At 37.1% G+C, this 19480-nt stretch overlaps 1 protein-coding gene across 1 annotated transcript in view; it reads left to right on the top strand.

Moving 5' to 3' along the window:
• akap9 (A kinase (PRKA) anchor protein 9) overlaps positions 1 to 19480 on the top strand; it is a 118514-nt gene that overhangs the window by 23261 nt on the left and 75773 nt on the right. The window contains exons 5-14 of the mRNA XM_058753433.1: positions 151 to 306; positions 4308 to 4463; positions 6958 to 7155; positions 8177 to 8572; positions 8604 to 10169; positions 11424 to 11510; positions 12610 to 12733; positions 14327 to 14507; positions 17482 to 17536; positions 18586 to 18669. Coding sequence (XP_058609416.1) covers positions 151 to 306; positions 4308 to 4463; positions 6958 to 7155; positions 8177 to 8572; positions 8604 to 10169; positions 11424 to 11510; positions 12610 to 12733; positions 14327 to 14507; positions 17482 to 17536; positions 18586 to 18669 — 3003 coding nt within the window. The remainder of the gene's footprint in view (positions 1 to 150; positions 307 to 4307; positions 4464 to 6957; positions 7156 to 8176; positions 8573 to 8603; positions 10170 to 11423; positions 11511 to 12609; positions 12734 to 14326; positions 14508 to 17481; positions 17537 to 18585; positions 18670 to 19480) is intronic.

Raw genomic sequence — 19480 nt, forward strand, 5'->3', positions numbered from 1 at the left:
TTAGCTTTAGTTTTAGTGAACTATAATAACCTTGGGATTCAGTAGGCAGTTCTCAGATTCTCCTGACCGAGCTCCGTCACCGTTTCTGTGGAAAGGGCTTTATAATGAGCGCTCGTGAATCTTCTCACTCCGTCCCGATCTCTCCGGCAGGAGGAAGATCTGCAGCCGTCCGAAGCGCACTTGGAGCCTCAGAGCCGCATACAGATCATGGAGGACGAGCTCGCCGCTAAGAACATGGCCATGGAGGAGCTGAGCCGCGAGCTGGAGGAGATCAGGGCTGCGTTTGGAGCTGAAGGAGTGCAGCAGGTACGTGAAGGACCGTGAGTCACGCTGGATGAGTGGGTGATGGATGGATGCCCACGCAGGACACTGATCTGACCTCTCTGTGATTGGGCTGAGCGGATCTCATAGCTGGTCACGTCTCTGCGTGACTCCGCTTTGAACAATACGAATATCTTGCTTATTGCCATCGTCTCTATTAGGCTGCCAGGAAAGTCACTTTCTGTCATGTAAATCTTCTATAATATACACCCCTTCTAGAACATTCAGATCCATTTATCTCTGTCTGCTCATTGTGCCTAGATCTAGACTTAAACGAGGTGATTGAGCTTTTGCGACTGTAGAAACCCTGGAACAGTCTGCCTCTTCATATTAGATTAGCCCCTCTATTTCTGCTTTTACGTCTGCTCTAAAGACATATCTATTCTCTCTAGCTTTCAGTACAACCTTTATCACTGTTTAATTGTTGTGTTTTAAATTTGATAGTCTTATTCTATTCTGTACAGCACTTTTGGTTGTTTTTAAAATGTGCTTTACGAATAGATATTGTATTTTATGGTATTGTAAATCTGCAGGAAAATGGTTTAATTGAAATATATATGTGACCCTGGAGCACAAAACCAGTCATAAGGGTAATTTTTTTTCAAAGTTGGGATTTATGCATCATCTATAAATAATATGAATAAATAATCTTTCCATTGATGTACAGGTGCTGGTCATATAATTAGAATATCATCAAAAAGTTGATTTATTTCACTAATTCCATTCAAAAAGTGAAACTTGTATATTATATTCATTCATTACACACAGACTGATATATTTCAAATGTTTATTTCTTTTAATTTTGATGATTAGAGCTTACAGCTCATGAAAGTCAAAAATCAGTATCTCAAAATATTAGAATATTTACATTTGAGTTTGAATAAATGACCATCCCTACAGTATAAATTCTGGGTATCTCTTGTTCTTTGAAACCACAATAATGGGGAAGACTGCTGACTTGGCAATGATCCAGAAGACGAACATTGACACCCTCCACAAAGAGGGTAAGTCACAGAAGGTCATTACTGAAAGGTGTGGCTGTTTACAGAGTGCTGTATCAAAGCATATTAAATGCAAAGTTGACTGGAAGGAAGAATTTGGGTAGGAAAAGGTGCACAAGCAACAGGGATGACCGCAAGCTTGAGAATACAGTCAAGCAAAGCCGATTCAAACACGTGAGAGCTTCACAAGGAGAGAACTGAAGCTGGAGTCAGTGCATCAAGAGTCACCACGCTCAGGCGTCTTCAGGAAAGGGCTACCAAGCCACTTCTGAACCAGAGACAACGTCAGAAGCATCTTAACTGGGCTGTGGAGAAAAAGAACTGGACTGTTGCTCAGTGGTCCAAAGTCCTCTTTTCAGATGAAAGTAAATTTTACATTTCATTTGGAAATCAAGGTCCCAGAGTCTGAAGGAAGAGTGGAGAGGCACAGAATCCATGTTGCTTGAAGTCCAGTGTGAAGTTTCCACAGTCAGTGATGATTTGGGCTGCCATGTCATCTGCTGGTGTTGGTCCACTGTGTTTTCTGATGTCCACAGTCAACGCAGCCATCTACCAGGAAATTTTAGAGCACTTCATGCTTCCTTCTGTTGACAAGCTTTATGGAGATGCTGATTTCATTTTCCAGCAGGACTTGGCACCTGCCCACACTGCCAAAGGTACCAAAAGCTGGTTCAATGACCATAGTGTTACTGTGCTTGATTGGCCAGCAAACTCACCAGACCTGAACCTAGGGATGGGTATCGTTAAGGTATTAACGGTATTACTACTCTTACTGATACTGCTTATCGATCCGGTACTTTAACGGTATTCTTATCGGTACTTTTTGTTATTTTTATTTTTATATATATATATATATATATATATATATATATATGAATGAGACAGATTAGGAGCTGGATTAACATTGCTTTATATTCTGAAATGTAAAATAAATATGTAATTAAATTAATATAAAACATCAATTTGTAAATGCACCAGTGTGCAGGCATTTTTAGTGTTTTATATACATAAGATACAGTAAGAACATGAACAAAGAAACAAAGTAAAACAAACCAACAAATACAATAAAACAAATATACAAATTAAATGAAATGAAATAAACAGTGCTTTCATTTTTCCATGAAGGTCTACTAACATTAATGTTCAGGTAAGTAATAGCTACAAAAGAAATCTAAAAGTAATCAAACGTAAAACAAAAAATTAAAATGTAAAATAACACTGTATAATTTTCACTGTATGTATTGATAGATTAATGCTTATTAAAGCTATAACGTTATTCAGATTAAGAGCTGTGGGTGATTTTCTCTTTGCATTTTGTTATTTAACATTGATGGCCCAAGCACCAGTCTGTCACTTTAAGACAAAATATTGACACACATCGGATTTTCTCCCAACTGATCTCGTCCACTTAAGACATAAACTCGTAGCTGGCCATTTTGACATTTTGTGAAGCTCAAAGTGTAATTTGCTTGTCCGTTTTGGAGCGCGGCGCGCACACACATTTCATCCTGGGGAACAGCGTCTCTCGCGCTGATTGTGCTTTCAACGTTTTATTATCAAACATGTCCCGCAATGTAGCAGCAGTAAAGACAGCATTTTACAATAATCACCGATTGAGCTGATTCTGACGTTAAGTTTTGGTTAGGGAGGAACGAATGCGCACCGCTGTAAAGGGAAGGAAGTTGTGCTAGAAGAAATACTTAGAAGCCAAAATCGAAATTAAAAAAAAAAATAAACTAAGCTTAATATATCAGCCACAGGCCTAAAGCATAAGCAGATGTTTGAATAGTTAGTTCTCTCTTCTATCATAATTAAACAGGGCGTTCATGTTGCACGTGCTGAAACTCCTCCGCGTAAGCGCGTTCTCGTTTCTGAATTGTATCATATGTATCAAAAATGTATCATAGACAGATGTTTGAATATTATTGCACATAAAAACAGCTGGCAACTCTGGTGAAATATAATTTGCAAAATAATGTCTATATATAGTAACAATAAATGTATGTGTGTTTTCTTGATTTCTCCAGTACCGACAGCAGAACCGATAACGTCAGAGCTTATCGATACTCCGGTCTTTCATAATTTAGCCCCGAGACCGATTTAATACCGGGTTTCGGTACCCATCCCTACCTGAACCCCACAGAGAATCTGTGGGGTATTGTGAAGAGGAAGATGAGAGACACCAGACCCAACAATGCAGATGAGCTGAAGGCCACTATCAGAGCAACCTGGGCTCTCATAACACCTGAGCAGTGCCACAGACTGATCGACTCCATGCCACGCTGCATTGCTGCAGTAATTCAGGCAAAAGGAGCCCCAACTAAGTATCGAGTGCTGTACATGCTCATACTTTTCATTTTCATACTTTTCAGTTGGCCAAGATTTCTAAAAATCCTTTCTTTGTATTGGTCTTAAGTAATATTCTAATATTTTGAGATACTGATTTTTGACTTTCATGAGCTGTAAGCTCTAATCATCAAAATTAAAAGAAATAAACATTTGAAATATATCAGTCTGTGTGTAATGAATGAATATAATATACAAGTTTCACTTTTTGAATGGAATTAGTGAAATAAATCAACTTTTGATGATATTCTAATTATATGACCAGCACCTGTATGGTTTGTTAGGATCGGACAATATTTGGCTGAGGTACAACTATTTGAAAATCTGGAATCTGAGGGTGCAAAAAAATCTAAATATTGAGAAAATATCCTTTAAAGTTGTCCAAATGAAATTCTTAGCAATGCATATTACTAATCAAAAATTAAGTTTTGATATTTTGTAAATTTCCTATTGTAAATATATCTTCACTGAACATGATCTTTACGATATTAAGTAATGATTTTTGGCATAAAAGAAAAATCAATAATTTTGACCCATACAATGTATTGTTGGTTATTGCTATATTGTTCAATTACGATTCATAACGGAGTGAAATCGCAGTAACTGAGACGTGTGTGTGGTGTGGCTTTGTGTCTGCAGCTGCAGGACTTCGAGGAAGCGCTGAAACAGAGGGATGAAATCATCACGCAGCTCACCGCGAATCTGCAGCAGGCGCGAACCGAGAAGGAGGAGGTGATGAGGGAGTTCCTGGAGCTGACGGAGCAAAGCCAGAGACTCCAGATTCAGTTCCAACAGGTATCACACCTGCGCTACGTATCGCTAGCATTTCTGTCTGATTAACAGGAAACATCTTCAGCTATAACAATAACTGTAATGCTACTGTAGCTATAATTATAGTGATAGCCATAATGATAGTGATAACTATAGTGATTACTCTAAAAGCAATAATAAAACTAACAACACTATAGCAATATATATATATATATATATATATCAGTATAATGATAATTGAGAGAATAACAATAACTATAGGAATAATGATAACTATAGTGGTTACTAATGATAACTATAAAAATGATGATAAATATAGCAATCACTTTAAAGATAACTGTAATAACTAATGATACATTAGCGAAAACGATAGCGGTAACAATAACTTTAACAATAATTATAACTATTGATAAATATAACTACTGTGATAACTATAGCGATTACTCTAACAGTAACTATAGTGATAACTAATGATAATATTGATTACTCTAATAGTAACTATAGCGATTACTCTAACTAATGATAATAATATGAATTACTCTAGCAGTAACTATAGCGATTACTCTAACAGTAACTATAGTGATAACTAATGATAATATTGATTAATCTAATAGTAACTATAGCGATTACTCTAACTAATGATAATATGAATTACTCTAGCAGTAACTATAGCGATTACTCTAATAGTAACTATAGCGATTACTCTAACAGTAACTATAGTGATAACTAATGATAATATTGATTAATCTAATAGTAACTATAGCGATTACTCTAACTAATGATAATAATATGAATTACTCTAGCAGTAACTATAGCGATTACTCTAGCTAATGATAATAATATGAATTACTCTAGCAGTAACTATAGCGATTACTCTAACAGTAACTATAGTGATAACTAATGATAATAATATGAATTACTCTAGCAGTAACTATAGCGATTTCTCTAATAGTAACTATAGCGATTACTCTAAAGATAACTATAGCGATAAAGTATAAGGATAACTAAAATAATTATAATGATAACTATAACCGTAACTAATGATAGCTGTAATAAAAAAATAGGGAAAAAAATATCGAAAAGGATAGCGATAACTAACAATAATTATAGCGAGAACTAGAATGATACTACAGTGCTAGCAATAACTATAATAACTGTAAAAATTACTATAACTAAAGTAGGGATGTTCATTTTAACCGTTTAACCGTTAACTGACCGATAATAATTTTGACCGATTAATACAATCAGTTAAACGGTTTAAAGTCACTTATTTATTTATTTTTTCAGTAATTTATCAAGGTATTTTAAAAGGTTTAATGCATAGTTAAAACAAGCTACGCGTACTAAAAAAAAAAAAAAAAAACGTTTTTAGAGAGAGAAAAAAAAACATAAGTCGCCTATAAGTCGCATTTTATTATTTCATTCAGAAATAGGCTGACGCGAATTACAAATATTATAATAAACACTGTAAACATAGCTATGCTATTTTAGTTCCCCTCACTCCACAACAAATCCTTTCAATTAACAGTAGGCTATTTAGAAAAGAACAAGAATTAAAAATGTAAGAAGCTATAGCGACAAATCAAAACGAATTAAGGCTAAAACGAAACTGAAACCAATGTTGGGTCTCTCGGTCGACACAAAATCAAATGTTTCAGTATTCGCGTTGTATTTGAATGTCCAAATATTATTTACCTTTTACGTAGCCTAGGCCTACTTCACTCGCGTTCCAATATTCACGTAAAACAAAATGTTTTGCATAACTTCACGGCGGTACAGTAATAACGCTTAACGGCACAGATTTTACTACATATTTAAACTGAGCAGTGTTTTTTCCCATATGTTTGACTGATTGTTTTTTTATAATGATAATGAACAGGCTGCATTGTCAAGGTAGAATGCTAAACTGTGTGCGGCGCTGGAGATATCACTTGATTTATTAATTTTTTTTCCTTCTAACAGTGGAAGCAACTACTCCTTTTAGTCATGAAGATAATCGGCATTGTAAAAGGTTAGGGTTGTTTGCTGCTTTTTGCGCATGTAAAATTAATCCCGGAAAACAAATGTTAGTATTTTTAACGGGTCACAGACACTTATTCTTTCTAATTTAATTTTAGTTCTAATTTAAAATAATCTTGTCGGTTAACGGTTAATAATCGGTTAACGAGCGTCGGTTGTCGGTTAGGAAAAATAACCGAAATGAACATCCCTAAACTAAAGATAATGTTAACTATATTAATATCCATACTGTTAACATTCTGCTGCAGTTTTGTCATCTGCTGCTTTAAATTCTGGAGCTCTGTAAACTCCGGTGGATTCTGCATAGATTAGCATAAAATACATCCACCCACATACAGTGTGAAGCAGTAATTAGCTAAAACTTTTTGACTGATGCTTTTACATAGAAAGAAATCTATAGGCGTAATAATCAACATTTCTCTCACCTCGTGCACTGTTTTGGAATTTTCTGAAGTTGTTTTATTTCTCTGATAACCTGATGCTCTGGATCTTCCCTCAGCTGCAGGCCGGTGAGATACTGCGGAGCTCCAACATCAGCTCCAACGCTGCAGATCTGCTCCAGGCCCGTCAGCAGATCACGCTGTACCAGCAACAGCTGGACGAGAGGGACGCACAGGTCAGAGGTCACCAGGAGAAGAGGCAGGAGCAGCTTCTATTGATCGCGCAGCTTCAGGAGAGTCTGAGTGAAGCCGAGAGGGTGAGTTCACTATAAAACAAGTCAGCCCACGCAACGGCCATCAGCCCTAGGCAGCTGTTTCCAGTCATGCGATCCAGCGTCATAAGCTTTGCTCAAATCAAAACCTAAAAAAAACGTATTTTTCAAGTTGATGTCCAATGCACAGGCATGTTTACGCACTCGAGTCCTCATTAAAACAACCAAACAGACACCTTTAAGTGAACTAAGTGAAAAAGACCCTTGCTGAATAATTACAGTTTCTGTGGTTGTTATTTTTTCTCCTTTGCTTATTATCGGAGGAATCAAATTAGGGCTGTCTATTTAATGACTTAATTGACTGACTGCATGATGTAGCCCATTAGAATGCAGTTATATGCCCCTAAAATTCAAGATACGAGGACAAAAAAATGACCCTCTTATATTTATATCGTAGTCTAGCAGTATCACACACAGAGGAGTGCTGTTTTTCCCAAATATCTACGTGATTGCAAATGTGATATTGATTTTATGCAACAGTTAAATAAACAAGAAGTTAATATTGTGTTACATTTTTAGCTTTTAACATTTAGTTTTAGCTTAATTTCGCAAACGAAAATAGTTCCAAACATTCATTTATGAATGAATCAGCCATTTGAATGAATCGGTTGAGTGAATGATTCAATGACTCACTCGTTAATACAGTGACATGCTGCCACTTAATGGCGCTTAATGACGTTTCTTATGTAGATTATCATTGCGTAAAAAAAAAAAAGTTTATATTTAAATATTAAATAAAAAATACTCCTTTATTATCATTATTTATGCCACGTTGAATCAAAAAAGCTGCATTTTTGTAATGTCCATTATTTTCTCATTTAACACAATAATGATTTTAAATGATCTTTTGGGGGGTGATTTCTAAGCCAAAATTGATGTGTGATTTATTTGCGATTTAATTAGATTTGTCGGCACATTGTGTAATTAATTCAATTAAAAATTGTACTTGCATGACAGCCATAAAAAGCTTGTTTAAACTAAAAATGTGTTTTTTTTCTGTCATCAGGTCCGCACACAAGCTGAAGAATCGTTTACTCTGAGTTTACGAGAAAAGGACTTACTGAATACCGAACATCAGCGTCTGATAACACAGCTTCAGGATCAGCTTCTGACTTCCAAACAACAAGTGGAGGAAGCCAACAAACATCTGTCTGCGAAAACCCAAGAACTAGACAACTGCGAAAAAGAGCTCTCCGCGTCCAGACAGAAAGAGCGCATGTCGTCCGGAGAAATCCTGCAGCTCATGAAAACCGTCGAGGACCTCCAGCAGCGCTGCCACCAGGGAGGCCAGTCGGAGAGCGAGACGCTCCGGAGAATCGAGGACGACTGGAGCCGACGAATGGAGCAGCTGCGAGCCGAACTGGACGAGATGTACGGACAGCAGATCGTGCAGATGAAACAGGCGCTTCGCACGCAACACGACGGAGGTGGAGCGAATCCGAGCGCAGCACGGCTCGGAAACGGAGAAGATCGTCCAGCAGCATCAGTCGGAGCTGGAGAGGTTTAAAGCTCAGCTGTTCCAGAGCACCGGAGGCGTTAACGTGCTAAACGTGAAGGTCATCGAGCTCCAGCAGAAGCTGCAGGAGACGCAAGTGTTGCGCGAAAAGGCGGAGCAGGAGCAAACGCAGACGAGGGCAGAAAAACTCGGTCTGGCGCAGGAGGTGGAGCGTTTGCGCAAAGAGCTGCAAAGAGCGGAAATCCAGAGCCCAGAGAAAATGCAGCAAGCTATTAGCGACCTGCAGGCGCAGCTTGATTTGGCGCACGAAGCCAACGGCGAACTAGAAGCCAAGCACGAATCGGAAATCACCAACTATAAGATCAAGCTCGAGATGCTGGAGCGGGAAAAAGACGCGGTGCTCGACCTCATGGCCGAATCGCAAGAGTCCGAGCTGGAACGCCTGCGAACGCAGCTCTTGTTTAGCCACGAGGAGGAGCTCTCCCGACTTCGCGACGGCCTTCAACGGGAAAGCCAGCTCAACGTGGAGAACTTGCGCAACGAGATGGGCGTGAGGCACCGCGAGGCTTTGGACGATTTTGAGGACAAGCTGCGGTCGGTGGAGAGCGAGAGATCGGCGTTAGCTTCGGAGAGACTCGCGCTGCTCGAGGAGATCGTTGCGTTGAAAGACGACCTGAATCGGGCGATGGAGAGCGAGGAGCTGGTCGCGCAACCGAAGGAGCTGCAAGCGGAAGTCGAGCGCTTGAGAGCGGAAAGCGAAGAAAAACAGTCGCACCCAACCGAGCGTGAAAACCTTCTGCAGAAAATCAACCACCTTTCCTCGGAGAACGAAGAAATTTGTACGCGACTGAAAGACCTGCAGGATGAGATCGAAAAGCAGAGAAACACGTTCTCCTTCGCTGAGAAGAACTTCGAGGTGAACTACCAGGAGCTGAAGGACGAGTACACGTGCCTGGTGAACGCTAAGCTACAGCTGGAGGAGCGCCTGCTCAGAGAAGCCATGGAGCACGAGACGAAGCTCAGGGATCTTCAGACGAGACACGAGGAGGTGGATGGGAAGACGCTGATGGAGAAAGACACCACCGAGCTGATGGAGAAGCTGGAGACGGCCGAGAACGAGAAGAAGAGCTTGACGGAGCGGCTCTCGCTGATGGAAGTTGATGTAAAACGTCTTGAAGAGGAGCTCAAGAAGACATCGACTGAAAAAGTCACTTCTGAACTGATGGAGAAGCTGGAGACGGCCGAGAATGAGAATAGAAAGTTGGTGGAGCGTCTCTCGCTGATGGAGCTGGAGACGCTGAAGAGAGGCAGAGATGAAGCGCTGGGGTCTGACCGTAGCGTCGCTGGTGGGCTGTGCTCTGTAGAGAAGCATCACGCGCAGATCTCATCTTCACGGGAGGAACTGGATGCTCTTCGCTCGTCCCCCTCCTCTCCGACAGCAGCGCAGGAGCGGAGGGAGAGAGAGACGCCTGCGAGGACTTCACACACACACACAGCAGCGCACGAGGAGCAGCTATCAGCGTCTGACCGACTCCCGCCGCAGGTAAGAGCCGCCGCCGCTGTTTGTTTTACATCCACTCTCGCGACGCAACAGTTGCTCTGCGTTTATCTGCATTGCACTGCGTTCAGAATGCACCAGCTGTGCTGGATTCGATGTAGATGCTTTTCAAAGCTTTCTCAGATGATTTATCCGTGCAGCACTGCAGGTGAAAACTGTGGGAGGAATTGATGTGCGTTTGAGGGACGAGAGATGATTTCGAATCGGTGCAGGGCGATGGAGGGGCGAGAGAGATTGCGGTATAAAAGAGAGAGAGAGAGAGACAGATGAGCTTTATTCTCCTGTTTGTGTGACACTCTTTGATCTCAGCTGCTCTGAAGGAAAATGAGTGAATATAGACAGCTTTAAAAGCCCGTCATTTACACTTTAACTCTTCATTTTTTTCCCAAAACACCATTCATGGGTGAATCTCATGCTAACGGGTCACATTTCACCCCAAAATCTAAATTTTTTTTGTGTAAGGAAAATCATGTGCATTTCCGTAGCACATTTAAAGGCCATTATGATTTTTAGTTTTTTGCATTTTTATATTATTTATTTGTATTATTATTTTTCATGACAATTAAGCACATTAACCCCCAAATTCTCATTGTCATAGTAAGTCTGGATTATTTTATTTTATTTTTTGTTTATTATTTATTTATTTATTTACTTAAATTAAACCATTTCAAATCAGCAATTATACAAATTATTATGCCTTTTAAAAAATAAAAAAATTATTAATTAATGGAAGCACAAATATTTCCAGGATGTAGAAATAATTCACAATGTAGATAATCTAATCATTTTCACATTACTGTCATGAGAGAGTATTTAATTAATTTTTTATTTGTCAGTAATGATAATGTGGAAATTTAATTATGATGAAAATAATGTCACATGGCAACAAATCTTAATGGTCCTAAAAATAGGCGTAGTTGCTTTTATGAAGAAAATTTTTTTATTATTTATAGTGAAAAGTATAAATAAATATAAATATTTACTATAAATATAAACTTTTTTTTTATATATTTAAAAAATATATATTTATGTATTTTTTTTTTTATATTTTGGAGTTGCAAATATGACCCAGACATGTTCTTTGCAGTTTTGTGTCACAGTTTTAATTCTCTGATCTTTAATTCTCAGTGAAATGGGCTGATTTTCTGAATTGACATCATTTCCTCGGTGGTTCTTCGGTGCAGGTTCTGAACACTGAATAGCTGTTGATATGTAAATGTGTGTGTTTGTGATCCGCAGGTGGAGACGGCAGGCGCTCAGGCCGATGGAGACGCGGTCCGAGCCTCGCTCATGATGCAGCCGCGGGAAATGCACGGCGCTGAGCATGTAAGTATCCGTCTGTCAATCAAACTCTTCAGCTCAGCAGTTTAGGAGGAAAAAAACAGGTGTAGGATTTACTTGGAAACAATTTTCACTCAGAAGTTGTTAGTGAAGTTCATAAATAATTTCAAAGAGATGGCAAGTAACACACTGAACTTCAAAAAAGTCATTTTTTACAGTGTACAAATGTGTGTAAATGTGTGTGTGGTTTAAGTGCTATTAGGTGAATTTGCGTTTTAGTGCTAGTGTAACTCTGACATTTATCAGAAAGCTGCTATTAAACCATTGGCAGTGGTTCCTGTGCAGCGGATCTTTCTCTGTAATTGCTGCTTGATCTCCATCTTCTTGTGACCGTCATTAAAATGCTTGGTTTCTGCCTGTTAACACATCAATCAGGACAGAGCCGGACTCTCTCTGCTCTTTGTGTCTTGTATAAAAGAGCCTCACAGTCTCGTGATGTGCTGAAGTGTGTGTGTGTGTGTGTGTGTGTGTGTGTGTGTGGCTCATATGAACACTTCTGTTAGATGTTTGTTTCAGATAAAGACTCACAAGACGTCCAGCCTGAGACCTCACTGTTATTTTAGTATCACTGAGATGCTGTTATAGTTTTTATTAATATTTTGAATTAGTCTTTATTTTAAGATTTTCAGTTTTTATTTTAATTTTAGTTCCTTTTATTATTTATTATTTTCTCAATTTTATAGTTTTTTTGTAAAAATGTTTATAAACTTTTATTTCAGTTGTTCAAACTAAACAAAAATGAAAAATGTTGCCTTGGCAACTAGCTGAAATGAAATAAATTTGTTTTTGTATTTTATTTTATTTCTGTTGCTGTTATTTGAAGTAAAGAAAATGTATTTTTAAATTTTGTTTTGTTTTAGATTAGTATAATAAAAATTTGTATTATTATTAGTTTTTGTTAGTTTAGATTAGTATAATATGTTTTTATTGGTTTTAGTTTAGTATAATAAGCAAAATATGTTTTTGTTTTTATTTAGTAATAAGAAACTAAAAAAAAATTATTTTAGTATAATGAAGTAAATTTTCATGGTTTTCATGTATTTAGCCTGTAAACCCAGAGGGGTGTGTCTCTGTGCGTCTGCAGGAGGAGTGTCGTCTGCAGCTGGAGGCTCAGCGCATCAGTCTGTCTCAGATCCACGCCGCGCAGCTGGAGCTGCTCAGAGAGAGTCTGTCTGCGCAGACGAGGAGAGAGAACGGCCATCCCACAGGTCAGCAGTCGCATCAAACGCTCGCTCAGATCTATTATTAAGAGATCCAGCAACATGAAAGAGAGAGACACCGTTTAACTGATGCTTACTCTGTGCTCGTCCCCAGAGGTTGTTTCTGTCATGGCTGCTAACACACGTGTTAGAATTGAATGCGTTCCCAAAATGATTGATTGAATTGAAAAAAACTAAGGCTTGAATTCCCAAACGTGTTTGTCAGCTGAATACCTTTGAACTAAAAAAAAACATTTTCAGTAATTTAACACATTCACATGTTCACAGTTCTCTGATTCCATTTACATGCAGGTAAACAAATATATAACTTGTCTCTTTTCATCAAACTATCATTTGAACTAGGTTATTTACACAAAAAAAAAAAAAAAAAAAAAAATTTTTATATATATATATTTTTTATTTATTTTTTTATTTATTTATTTTTTTTTAATAGTAAGCATCTTTTTTGTTGTATAATCCAGTGAATGAAATTCATCAGAAATTAAAACAAATGTCTGATTTTTCTCTTTTTACTTGGATCTCGATTTCCTCAAATTAAAAGATATTTGTATTTAAATGATTTATTTTAATTGAATATCTTCTGACTTAATTATTATTTTTAATCAACTCATGAATCCCATTTTGTGAAATCCTGCTATAAATCTTTAAAAAATTCTTTTGATTGTTTTCTCTTTTTAATTGGATCTCGATTGCTTTAAATCAAGAGTTTTGTTTTTAATTATTTATAATTTATTAATAATACAAAAATTTTAGAAGTTAATTTATAGTTTTTTTAATCAACTCACAAACCCTATTTTGGGAAACCCTGTTAATATAAATCATTATACATTTCTCTATTTTCTCTTTTTATTTGGATCTGGATGGTCTCAAATCAAAATATCAAATGATTCATATCAAATGAATAAATCAGTGTGAATCAGATTCATAATATATTATATTCATAAGCAGCACAGGTATATTTGTAGCAATAGCCAACAATACATTGTATGGGTCACAATTATCCATTTTTCTTTTATGCCAAAAATCATTAGGATATTAAGTAAAGATCATGTTCCATGAAGATATTTAGTAAATCTCCTACCGTAAATATATCAAAACTTCATTTTTGATTAGTAATATGCATTGCTAAGAACTTCATTTGAACAACTTTAAAGCTGATTTTCTCAATATTTAGTTTTTTTGCACCCTCAGATTCCAGATTTTCAAATAGTTGTATCTCAGACAAATATTGTCCTATCCTAACAAACCATACATCAATGAAAATTTATTTATTTATATTTATTCAGCTTTCAGATGATGCATAAATCTCAATTTAAAAAAAATTGATCCTTATGAATGGTTTTGTCATCCAGGGTCACATATAGCAGAATAAATATATATATATATATATATATATATATATATATAATATTTTCAGCAGGCATGTGATGAACAGATCTTGAGTCGTTTCTCTGTTGGACCTCAGTGGTGTTTTTCTCTCTTTTGTTGGGCTTCCTGTGATGTTTTATGTAGATCCCAGAGTCTCTTTTACTGCAGTGTGAAGCCTGCAGACAGTGAGCCGTGTTTCTGCTGTTCCTACAGAGCTGAAGGCAGAGTTTGAGGAGTGTTTGGAGCGTCTGGAGGAGAGACAGCGGCAGGAGATCGAGCGGCTGAAGAGCTACTATCAGCAGCAGATGGAGGAGACGCAGGAGCGCTTCACCGCCGAGATCCTCCTGCTGCAGAGGAGACTCCAGGAGCTCACAGGAGCCGGAGAGGTCTTCAGGTGACACGTCTTCATCACATCTAACATCACACCACATAGAAACCAGTGCTTCGGCTTCATTCGTTTGTGTCCCAGCCAGCTACACTACTGGACATAAGCTTGGAATAATTACAATTTTAATGTTTTTGATTGATTTTGAGTGTGAGTGTGTGTGTGCCTGTGTGTGTGTGAATGTATGAGTGTGTGTGTGTGTGTGTGTGAATGTATGAGTGTGTGTGTGTGTGAATGTATGAGTGTGTGTGTGTGTGAATATGAGTATGTATGAGTGTGTGTGTATGTGAATGTATGAGTGTGTGTGTGTGTATGAATGTGTGTGTGTATGAATGTGTGTGTGTGTGTATGAATGTGTGTGTGTGTGTGTGTGTGTGTGTGAATGTATGAGTGTGTGTGAATGTATGAGTGTGTGTGTGTGTGTGTGTGTGTGTGTGTGTGAATGTATGAGTGTGTGTGAATGTATGAGTGTGTGTGAATGTATGAGTGTGTGTGTGTGTGTGTGTGTGAATGTATGAGTGTGTGTGTGTGTGTGTGAATGTATGAGTGTGTGTGAATGTATGAGTGAGTGTGTGTGTGTGTGTGAGTGAATGTATATGTGTGTGTGTGTGTGTGTGAATGTATGTGTGTGTGTGTGTGTGTGTGTGTGTGTGTGTGTGTGTGAATGTATGAGTGTGTGTGTGAATGTGTGTGAATGTATGAGTGTGTGTGTGTGTGTGTGTGTGAATGTATGAGTGTGTGTGAATGTATGAGTGTGTGTGTGTGTGTGTGTGTGAGTAGTGTGTGAGTGAATGTATGAGTGTGTGAGAGGGTCTTGTCTCTTTAAATATTAACCCGCACTAGAGCTTCGTCTCACAGACATCAGGCTTTTCTCATCGGTCTGTGAAACAAACGTGAGCGCCGGTGCGTGTGTGTTTCTGAAGCGCTTTCATTAATGATAGATGCGTTTAAAGCCCAGAGACGTCAAACTCTCACACATCTCAGATAAAAGTGCTCCGATGAGAGAAATCCAGCTGCGTTTTCTGTGATCAGGACTATAATAGCTGGAGCTGTGCTGCCCCCGAATGGACACTCATCACATCTCACCAAATACAGCTTATTCATGCTAAATATCTCTTTCTCTTTTACTTCTCTGCAGGTTTGTCTGCATTTAGCTTCTGTGCTTCTTCAGGCCCCCGTTATCAAAGACAGGGTTTCCACTCTTTTTAATCAGTGAATTTACACGACTTTTACAGTAGTTCAAGATTTGGGTTGCTCTTTACTTGAAGTCTTTTTGTATAATGCATTATATTTAAGGACTTTATGTAGAGTGTCACCAAGATTTGCTGCTTAATGATAAAGAATAGAGATTTACATTTTTTTTTACCTTTTTAATTAAGAATTTAATTAATCCTCCGGGGTTTCCACTTTTGAAAATATTATAAATATTTTTAAAATAAAATATTTTCAAGCTGGCATCACCAGAAAAACATATATTCGTAAAAAGTAAAGAAAACACATGATGATGTTGTTGTTGTTGTTGTTTTTTTTTAGATTTCCATGTCTTTTCCAAAACTAGGTTTTCCAAGTGTATGTAAATCTAAAGACAATATATAGCTTGCGTTTTGTTGTTTTAGCTCATTTAAAGTGAGTTTTCTTATTTTCAGCACTCAATACTTAGTTGGGGCTCCTTTTGCCTGAATTACTGCAGCAATGCGGTGTGGCATGGAGTCGATCAGTCTGTGGAAACTTTACACTGGACCTCAAGCAACGTGGACTGTGTGCCTCTCCTCTCTTCCTCCAGACTCTGGGACCCTGATTTCCAAAGGAAATGCAAAATTTACTTTCATCAGAGAACATAACTTTGGGCCACTCAGCAGCAGTCCAGTCCTTTTTGTCTTTAGCCCAGGCGAGACGCTTCTGACGCTGTCTGTTGTTCAAGAGTGGCTTGACACAAGGAATGCGACAGCTGAAACCCATGTCTTGCATACGTCTGTGCGTAGTGGTTCTTGAAGCACTGACTCCAGCTGCAGTTTACTCTTTGTGAATCTCCCCCACATTTTTGAATGGGTTTTGTTTCACAATCCTCTCCAGAGTGCGGTTATCCCTATTGCTTGTACACTTTTTTTCTACCACATCTTTTCCTTCCCTTCGCCTCTCTATTAATGTGCTTGGACACAGAGCTCTGTGAACAGCCAGCCTCTTTTGCAATGACCTTTTGTGTCTTGCCCTCCTTGTGCAACGTGTCAATGGTCGTCTTTTGGACAACTGTCAAGTCAGCAGTCTTCCCCATGATTGTGTAGCCTACAGAACTAGACTGAGAGACCATTTAAAGGCCTTTGCAGGTGTTTTGAGTTAATTAGCTGATTAGAGTGTGGCACCAGGTGTCTTCAATATTGAACCTTTTCACAATATTCTAATTTTCTGAGATACTGAATTTGGGATTTTCCTTAGTTGTCAGTTATAATCATCAAAATGAAAAGAAATAAACATTTGAAATATATCAGTCTTTGTGTGAATGAATATAATATACAAGTTTCACTTTTTGAATGAAATTAGTGAAATAAATCTAAATAATTCTGATTATATGACCAGCACCTATATGTATGTATGTGTGTATATATATATATATATATATAAGCGTTTTATCATGAGGTATTGTTTTGGTATATTGTTTTTGTTTACATTTTTTTACATTTATTTTTATTACATATAATATATACATATAATATTTAACATACAATATTTTTAATATAGAATTTTTATTTAGAAAAATTATATAAATTTTAATTATTTATTTATTAATTATATAATTTATTTATTACATTTTTATTGAATTAATTACATTTAATTATTTTATATTTGGTTGATTTATTAATTTCTGTTTTGTTTAATGAATTTAATTCATTTTTAGCTCCCCAAGCGCAGTGTTGTGGTGTATGAGCTCAGAGTTTCTACTTCGGTGACGCGTGACGCTGACTCTCTCGTGTTTGTGTTTTCCCAGCATGCCGAGCGTCTGTCCACCGCTGACGAGAGACGAGGGCTGTGAACGTCTTCAGGTCAGTCTCTCCTCAGTGTTTCTCTCAGATCTTGTGATTTTCTGGTGCTTTCGTAGCTCTGCTGTACTAGCTAGCGGCCCGCGGCTGAGAGCTGCCCTATATCTCACACAAACCCTGCTCACGCATGAGTGACCGTCCCCTTCTCTGCGTGCTTCATTCACACGCTCACTCGCTCTTACACTACACACTTACATACTCGGTAAAAAAAAAAAAGAAAAATGTACATGTTACAAATAAAGTCTGAATGTTTTATTTTGTGCACTACAGGATCTCCTTTGGCCACCATGTTAATGAACAATATTAATATGCACACACACATGATTTTACTTAAATTACTAATTCTAAAAAGCTTCATAGTATTTCACAGTGAAATTGATTTATTGAATTGTTAATTCTAATATAAACTGATATAAAGCTAATTTAAAGTGTTTTACAGTAAAGTTACATGTACAGTATTATCTGATTCAGTATCATATGTTTTCACTGTAAATTATTAAATTTTTTTCTAAATAGCAAAGTATTTTATGATTGGCTTTTTAAAAAATCTAATATACAGTAAATTTAAGTATATTTAAAATTTTATAATATATTAATATATATAATATAAAATATATTTAAACAAATTTACTGTAGCTTATGTAGACTTTTTTCACATTAAATATTAATTTTATTTTAAGTTAAGACAAATAAAAGAAGAAACAGAGAAAAGACTTGCAGAGAGAAGCATCAATTCTGGATTGAGGGAATGAAAAAGAGCGATGAAAGGAGACAAATAGAGGGATGTTTGAATATATATATTTAAATAGAGGTTACAAAAGAGCTTCTGAATCTGGATCTTATTTTACCGACTGAATGAGACTCAGAGAGAAAACGAGGGTCTGATTACAGCAACACTGAGAACAGAGAGACGCGTGTGTGTGTGTGTGTGTGTGTGTCCACGAGAAAGAGCTCTTTCACACACACACACACACACACACACACACACTCACTAGACTCCTCCTCTCTTTCCTCTGTGTGTCCGGCTCATCTCACTGCTGTTTCTGTCTCAGGAGGAGGATGAGGAGGAGAGACTGAGAGACCCGTCTCCTCCGGAGGAACCCTGTCTCGGACGCCTGGAGGAGGAGATCGCCAAGGTGCTCATGGCTTTATGTCACATGTTTGGTTTACTGTGTGAGGTTTGCATGATATTTTTGTGAGGAATGCTGTTGGGAATTTTGCACAATCTCGGCTAATGATGCACTGAAATTATTTTTTAAATTATTATTATTATTATTTTTTATAACCAACAGTTTTTATTTAGCCCAAAAACTTTTACATATTTGTATGTTTTTTTTTATTTTAGTAAAAAATCTTTTTATAGTTTCTATAGTTTTATGAGGAATGTTGTTGCTTATTCTTGGCTGATGATGCATCAAAATAAATTTTTTTTAAATAATATTTAGCTGAAAAATTAAACCACAATCGTAAATAACATTATTTAAATATTGCATGCTTTTTTCCCCTTAATTTAGGAAAACCTGTGTAGTTTCTATGGTAGTTTTATGAGAAATATTGTTGGAAATTTAGCTTATTCTAGGGTAGTGATGCACTGAAACTAATTTTTACCAAAACCAGAATTATAATTTTCATGTAGCCGAAAAACTAAAACCAAAAATGTAAAAAAAAAAAAAAAAAATATATATATATATATATATTGCATACATTGTTTATTTTCTGTCTGGTGGTTTTATGAGGAATGTTCTTGCTTATTTTCTGCTGATAATGCACTAAAATTAATTTTATGTAATAATATTTAGCTGAAAACTGAAACCGATACTGAAAATATATACATATTTTAATACAAATATTAAATTGCACACAAATCAGTCTTTATAGCAACTATTTTATGATATAATTGTTTTTACTCCAATTTGATGTTGAAATAAATGTTTGCGGTGACCTAAG

This window comes from Onychostoma macrolepis, chromosome 19, assembly GCF_012432095.1.
Source record: "Onychostoma macrolepis isolate SWU-2019 chromosome 19, ASM1243209v1, whole genome shotgun sequence".
Lineage (NCBI taxonomy): Eukaryota > Metazoa > Chordata > Actinopteri > Cypriniformes > Cyprinidae > Onychostoma > Onychostoma macrolepis.